At 59.8% G+C, this 7,266-nt stretch overlaps 1 protein-coding gene across 2 annotated transcripts; it reads left to right on the top strand.

Moving 5' to 3' along the window:
* The first annotated feature begins 311 nt into the window (after positions 1-311).
* Positions 312-5,458, top strand: ELF3 (E74 like ETS transcription factor 3). Of its 2 annotated transcripts, none has more exons than XM_076357807.1 (9): positions 312-411; positions 1,163-1,331; positions 2,005-2,226; positions 2,485-2,571; positions 2,664-2,783; positions 2,990-3,079; positions 3,729-3,845; positions 4,026-4,221; positions 4,360-5,458. In XM_076357807.1, exons 2-9 carry the CDS (start codon positions 1,169-1,171, stop codon positions 4,478-4,480), a joined length of 1,116 nt encoding a protein of 371 aa, XP_076213922.1. In that variant the 5' UTR covers positions 312-411; positions 1,163-1,168; the 3' UTR covers positions 4,481-5,458. The 2 variants fall into 2 exon arrangements, with proteins under 2 accessions (XP_076213922.1, XP_076213921.1); XM_076357806.1 differs by having other exon boundaries at positions 1,158-1,331.
* The last annotated feature ends 1,808 nt before the right edge of the window (positions 5,459-7,266 follow it).

Raw genomic sequence — 7,266 nt, 5'->3', positions numbered from 1 at the left:
CCTGCTGCTGTGAGCAAACAAACATGAGCCAGGCAAACGGCAGCGAAGAAAACACCTCGCGAAGCCGGTGTGGGTGAAACTCTGGGCACCGGCAGGGCAAGGGCTCTGACAATGATTAAACTGGCCAACCCAGATTTCCCGGCAAGGCAGCTCTGGGCTGGGACCCGGTGGTTCATATTATGCAAATCACCTGGATCTGGGAGCATGAACGTTTCGGGCTGGAATTCCCCTCAGGCCGCCAGATCGCATTACGCCGCCTGTGCTATAAAAGAAGAGACGGGGCAGGGCTTGCCCATCAGCACCAGCCTCCCCGGGCCCATGAGCAGTGGCTAGCGGCCGGGCAGGGCGCGCTCTGTCTCCCCTCGCTGCTCTCTGGATTAGCTGCTGCTCCCAGGATTGCCATCGCAGAAGGTACCAAAGCTTTTTCGTCCGGGGCCTGTTGACGCCCCCCAGCCCGGGACGGCTGCTTTGCTCCCCTCCCCGTGCATCTTCGCTCTCGCCAGGGGATGCGCTTGGTCTTTTCTCGCTGCACGCCTGCTCTCCCACTGCAGCTGCCAGCCCTTTTGGGGGGCCAGCGAGACGGCGGTCCGGAGGGACCCCCCCTCCAGCCCCCAGGTTTTGTCAAGCGAACAGCAAGATTTGGCTCTTCCACGAGGGCCGGGCAGGGGCTTGGTCCCCTCCTGGATGCAGAGTTACTGGGATGTGCTTCTTGCAACTGGTTGAGAGGACTGGAGCTGCCGGCACTGGAGTCCCTGCGGCGGGCAGCTGGGCAGCAGGCTGTGCCAGCCCAAGCACTGCTGTGCTGTTGGGCCGGGGGAGTGCTCGATGGCCGAGTGCCCTGCAACACCCGTCCCCACGAAGGGGCTGTGCAACACCATTCTCTGCAAGCCACTTGCTTGCTGTCCCTTTGCGCTGGCTGCCAGTGGGGCTGGTGACGCCATGTCCCCGGTTTGCTCCAGCTCAGCCTCCCTCGCTCCCGGCCCCTGGGGCCGTGGTGAGTCAGGCCCCAGCCCCGGCCGGCGGGTGCTGGGCGGGTGTTTCTGCAGAAGTGTCCTGAGAGGTGACGACGGGTGGAGGGCGGGATAGCCCAGCCTCACTCAGCCCGGTCCCGGGGGTGCTGCGGGTGCTGCGGGCCGGGGCTCACTGTCGTCTCTCAGCACAGAGCTTGATGGCGGGATCGTGTGAGATCAGCAACATCTTCTCTAACTACATCAGCGCCATGTACCAGCCGGACGAGGTGCAGCCAACCTTGGACATGCTGGGACACCTTGGGGACGACAGCACCCTGGGGCTGAGCCTCCCCACCAGCCAGCCCCCGGCACAGAGCACAGGTAGGACCAGGGGAGTGGTGGTGGCTGCACAGGGGAGGTAGCACGCAAGGCAGCAGTGAGGCAATGAAGATGGCTTGGAAGGTCCTTGTCCCACTGTGGCATGTCAACAGTTTCCGCCATGCCTCAGTTTCCCCAGGGGTGTGTTGGCTAAAATGTTGCTGTAAGAGACCCTGGATGGCACAAGGTGTGGCTGCTTGGAGCACATCAGATGCATATGGGGGATGAGGGAATCATTGCCCTCCTCCCCCAGCACATCCCAGGGGACGGGCTGCCAGGGCTTACCAGGAGAGCAGTTTGGAAATACAGTCCTGGTGATGGGGGTCCCACTCTGCCGGTGGGACCGTCATGGGATGGCCCTGGGGGAGGCACAGGGAACACACCAGCAGAGCAGGGCAGATCCCAGCATGGACGGGACAAATGGCACTGAAACCAACGGGGGGGGGGGCAGTGTCAGGTCGTTGCTGTCCCCCCGGACAGGAGCAGGGCAGAGCGAGGTGACCCGGGAGCAGGTGCTAAGCGCCTGTTAGTCCCATAACCTTCCAAGTGCAGGGCCCGCTGAGCCCCTCGTGACCGCCACCGGACCCAGTGCCCAACTGCAGCCGGCAGCCCATGCGTGGCACATGGCGCTGGCGCGGCTGCCCTGCCCCTGAGCCCTGCTGTCCATCCCTTGCAGACAAGCCGGAGTGGTTCAGCGAGCTCCCGTACTTCTGGACCAAGGTGCAGGTGCTGGAGTGGATCAGCTACCATGTGGAGAAGAACAAGTATGATGCCAGCTCCATCGACTTCTCCTGCTGCAATATGGATGGGCACGCGCTCTGTCACTGCACCAGGGACCAGATGCGCCTCATCTTTGGGCCCCTGGGGGACGAGCTCTATGACCGCCTGCACGAGATCAGTGAGTGTCCCAGTGTCCCCTTTGTCCCCAGGCCTGGCAGCTCAAAGCATGAGGCTGACACCCCCCCACCAGACCAGGACCCCCTGCTTCCCGGGCACCGCGGAGGGCTGCCTGGGGGAGGTTGCACTGGGGAGGCTGCGCAGGGCGATGTGGCGGCACAGACCAGAGTCCAGGCAGGGCTGGGCTCAGCTCCCAGTATGCACCATTCCCCTCCATACCAAATAGGCATCATTAATCCCAGCCCCCCCACCCCTGCAGCCTCCGACGAGCTGAACTGGATCATTGACTTGCTGGAAAAAGAGGATGCGACTTCCCAAGAGACCTTCCTGGACTCCAGCCACCTGGGTAAGAGAGGGGCCCCAGCCAAGCCTTTTCCCAGGGACAATGTGCTGATGCAGGCAGGGCTAACCCCTTCTTCCCTTCTCTGCCCCTTCCAGAGCTGGGAAATCCCTGTGCTAAGGACTCCCTGGAGGACATGAAGCCCACAAACCCTTTCCTATCCACAGACTTCACCTGCTTGCCTGGTGCCATGTCCCCAGGCAGCTCCGATGTCTCAGGTCAGTGTTTTCCCCAGCGAAAAGTTCCCTTCACTTGTGCTGATCTGGGAGATCAGTGGGGAACTGCCCCACCACCAAGGGCGGGTTTGGGTCTTGCAACCAGGCTGCCTGCAGAGGCCTGGGGTGGGCTGGGGGGGGAAAGCCAGGGGGAAGCACCTCCAGATGCCAGCAGCTGGTGGTCTGAACCCTGTCTCTTTGCCTCTCAGGGCCTGTGATGTCCCACAGCCCCAACTCCCAGGACTCCGGTGGAAGTGACCTTGACCTCGACCCTGCGGAAGCAAAGCTCTTCCCTGACGGTGAGTTGTTTGCTTCCTGGCAGGAGCTGGGAGAGGAGGGCTTGCTCCTGGGCACTTCCAGAAGCTGCAGAGCACATCCCATCTGGCAATGATTTAGGGACAACAGCTGAACATCCATCCTCACACTGGGAAGGAGGGAGGGGGCTGGTTTTCTGTGCGCCCTGGGTCTATTTCTCTCCATCGAGCATGGCAATGGTGCAGGCTCTGGGGCAGAGCTGGGATAGCCAGGGCAGCAGTGAGCTTGGTGGGAAGGGGTAGGTGGTGGCAGCTGGGTGAAGGCTGCAGCCAGGGATCCTGGGCACTGAAAGCTGTGTTCAGTGTTGATCCCAGCTGGCGATGATACTGGGAATACTGGGGATGCAAGGAAGCAGCAAGGTTTGGGGAGCAAACAGCATGCTGCCCTAAGCATGGTGGCATGGATGAGGGTGGGATGAAGCTGGAGGGAATGGGGAGACCTTGCTCTCAGGGGCATGGTTCCCTGGTACCTGGGCCTGAAAGAGGGTGCAGCCCCTGATCTCTCTGCCCACCCCCAACCAGCTCTCCCCTGTGCTTCTGCTCCTGAGGAGGACATCTCTGTGCCCAGGGAGGGGGGAGCTGCAACCCAGCAGGCTCTGCACAGCATAATGTGTCCCCTTGTCTCTGTGCACAGATGGCTTTGCAGGGAGCAAGAAAGGGGACAGCAAACATGGCAAGCGGAAACGGGGACGGCCCCGAAAACTCAGCAAGGAGACCAGAGACTGCCTGGAGAGCCGGAAGAGCAAGCACTGTACGTGGACCCTCCAGCCCGGGAGCTTGGACTGCCTCCTCCAGCTTGGCTCTGTGGGGGGGAGATGGGAGGAAGGGCCATGTCCGCTGGCCATGCCCCTTGGCAGGGGAGTTTAGGGAGATCCAAAGTGCAGGGACCCGCAGGATCTTCCCTCCTCTACAGCTTGCTCTCCTCTTCCAGCCCCAAGAGGTACCCACCTGTGGGAGTTCATCCGGGACATCCTGATCCACCCCGAGCTGAACGAGGGGCTGATGAAGTGGGAGGACCGGCGGGAGGGCGTCTTCAAGTTCCTGCGCTCGGAAGCAGTGGCTCAGCTCTGGGGCCAGAAGAAGAAAAACAGCAGCATGACCTACGAGAAGCTGAGCAGAGCCATGCGGTGAGTGCCCTCCCCTGTCCCCAGGGGGGACCTGCCCCACAGGGCTGGGTCAGACCCACCAGGGCTCAGCCTTGATCCCCCACAGCAGCTCCCCAGCACGTGGGGCTGCATCCAGAGCCCTGATTCCATCTCCTCCAGATATTACTACAAACGAGAGATCCTGGAGAGAGTCGATGGGCGACGGCTGGTGTACAAGTTTGGGAAGAACTCCAGCGGCTGGAAGGAGGAGGAGGTGCTCAACAGGAACAAGGAGCTGTAGGAGTCCTGGATGAGCCAGGGTCTGACAAGCCCCTCGGGGCCAGCCCCGAGTTGGGCTCCTTGGCAGGAAACTTTGCCTGCAGCTGTATCTGGAAGCTGCTGCCCTGTGCAGCGTGTGAAACTCCAACCCTTGCACGGGCATGCTCGTGCATGCTGGTGACTGCCAGCACTGAGGTGTTTAAAGCTAATATTTTGGCTCCAGTAGGTTATTGTAAACCGTTATTTCCCTCTCTGGATTCGTACCTCTGACTGGAGTCACAGTGACTTTGGCTGTTTCAAAGCCTGGACAAACACAAGGGGGAAGAGAAGTTTGAGTGGCAGCTGCCACCGCAGTGAGAGCCCAGCAGGTCTCCTGCTGTCACCCACCTCCTGCCCGGGCAGAGGGGCAGCACCTCTGTTTCACCTGTGATCGGACAGACCTTGTCCCAGCTATGGGGTCCTCCCTCATCACTGCTTGCGCCGTGCTGAAGGTGCCCACCATCCTGTTTGCTCCTCGTGGGATGGGTGAAGCCCCCCTGTGCAGCAGCTTCTCAGTGTGGCACCTGCCGAGGAAAGATGGGAACATTGTGGAGCTTCACCTGGCCCTGGAGAGGCCTCAGCGGGGAGAAGACTTGGGACAGCACGGCCACTCTGCATTTCCAGCCCGGCTGCCTTTATCTAGAAACAGGCCTTTTCCCCAAAAGTAGCTTCTAATTTATGTAAGACCAAAAAAAAGCACAGAATGAATGTACAGATATATTTTTTCATAAGTCAGATGTTCCCGTGTGAGAGTGTGCATTGTAGGGCACACACATGTCTTGTGGCAGGTGGTGATGCTCAGCTGGACTGAAGCGATGTCACGGGGGCACAGACTGGCTCTGTGTCAGCCACAGGAGGGGGATGCCAGCCCAGCCAGGCACCCAGCAGGTGCATGTGGTTTCCTCCTTTTCAAATGGGAACATAAGAGGAATAAATTGTTGTTTGGTTGGGTTTTTTTGTACCTCCCTGTCATTTTGCTTGTTTTTCTTAAAGACATGGTGGGGACCAGACTCTTGGTACCTGGGATGTCCCATTGCATCAACCCCATCTGTCACCATCCCGCCTGCCTGCTGTGGCCTGGACTTGCCTGGTCATCCTGGCACAGGGTCACAGGGTCTTCCTTAGGGTGAGGTGGGCTGCTTGACCTTAGGCTGGTGGGAGTGAGATCTGGAGGCCTTGTCTCGAAGCCAGCCATGCAGGGGCATCTTACACCTACTCCCAAACCTTGGCCTTTCTGAGGACCCTCCAGAAATTCAGCCCTGGCACTCGCCTTTGCTGGAGGGCTTTCCCGGAGCACTGGCTCCAAGCCGAAGTTTGCCAGTCGCAGGCTGCTGGGAAGCAAATTCCTGGGTGATCTGGTGGGGGGGGTCTCTCTCAGCTCCCTCCACATTAAGGTCCCCAGCCTGGCTGGGGGTCACGGGCTGCAGGAGGGGCTCCAGCCCCTCTCTGGCCAGTGCTCTCTTCTGAGACGTGAGGGTACATCAAGAAGCACAGGCACTGCAATATGTTTAAGGCTTGCTCATCTTCCAGTCTGGCTATTTGGGAGCCTCTCCTAGGACCTGGGTGCCTCTCGAGGACCACATCTTCAGGAGGGGAGACCACTAAGGCCTGGCAGTGTGGACAGCCTAAACACATCATCTGCCCCTTCTTGCTCAATGGCAACACCAGCCTTCCCCAGCTAGCCCAGCCATGAGAAGGCAGGGAGGGTGCCCCAGGGGTGCTGGGAGGATCTCTCCGATCCACAAGATATGTCTGTGGGGCAGCAAGAAGGAATTCATGGGGTTGGAGGCCAAGCAGGCTCTCAGCTATGTTTCGACCACAAGCTTGGCAAACAGTGGTCCATGCATGGCCCCCGGTTGGCATGCATTGCCTGCATTTCTTGACGAGTCTGAATACTGCTGGGCACCAGAGGGTCTTGTTGCCACCCTAACCTCTTGCTGGTGTACAGGACCCTCCTGAATGTGGGCATGCAGGGGATAGCACTGCTCAGCTCCTATTCACCCTCAAGGGGAAAGGCTCTGGGACCCCTCCTCTGAGCTTGGAGCTTGACCAGGTCTTGGATGCCCAGGAAAAGGCAATGCCACATCCTTCTGAATGGTTTCAGCCAGTGCCTGGAGTCACTAAAAAGGGAAGCCAGCACACCAGCAGGGTGGAGAAGTGGAGGGGTGGGGGTGGTGAGGGGAGTTTTTGGGATGCCCCTAGGCAGTAAGGGTGCCTTGCAAAGCCTGAGATGCCTTTTTGGCAGGAGGACCCAGCCATTGTTCCCTGACTGCCCTTCATTACTGCCGCAAGACATGGTACAGTTAAAAATCACCCATCCCGCACTTGCAAGAGTGTGACCCAATGCAAAAGAGAGAGAAGTAAGTCCTTCAAAGCAAGGTCTCACATGGACCATCTGTGCTGTCTCCCCTGGGCTGTCCTGGCTGCAGCAGCTGGAACTGCTCCCAGTCTGCCTGGCCTCAGCTTGAGAGTGAGGCTGGTGGCTTAGAGCATCCCCACTGCCAAGCCACTGTGCTGCCTGCTTCACCAGGACGTGGATAACAAGAGATGGGTCCAGGGGCTGGGGGAACCACAGACCCTGCTGCAAGTCTCCCGTTTCACTTCCAAACTCCCAGTGTCCACAGCCCTTGGTGCCCTACTTCTCTGCTGGCAGCCCCCAGGCTGTGGGCCCAGTGGCAGCTGAAGGACCTCCTGGAGATGCTGCAGTGGCATCAAGGGCATGACCCACCTGCTTTGCCAGGGGCAGGAGGTGCCCATGGGCCAGATTCA

This window comes from Aptenodytes patagonicus, chromosome 22 (assembly GCF_965638725.1).
Source record: "Aptenodytes patagonicus chromosome 22, bAptPat1.pri.cur, whole genome shotgun sequence".
Taxonomy (NCBI): Eukaryota; Metazoa; Chordata; class Aves; order Sphenisciformes; family Spheniscidae; genus Aptenodytes; species Aptenodytes patagonicus.
This window is presented reverse-complemented; position numbering and strand designations above follow the sequence as displayed.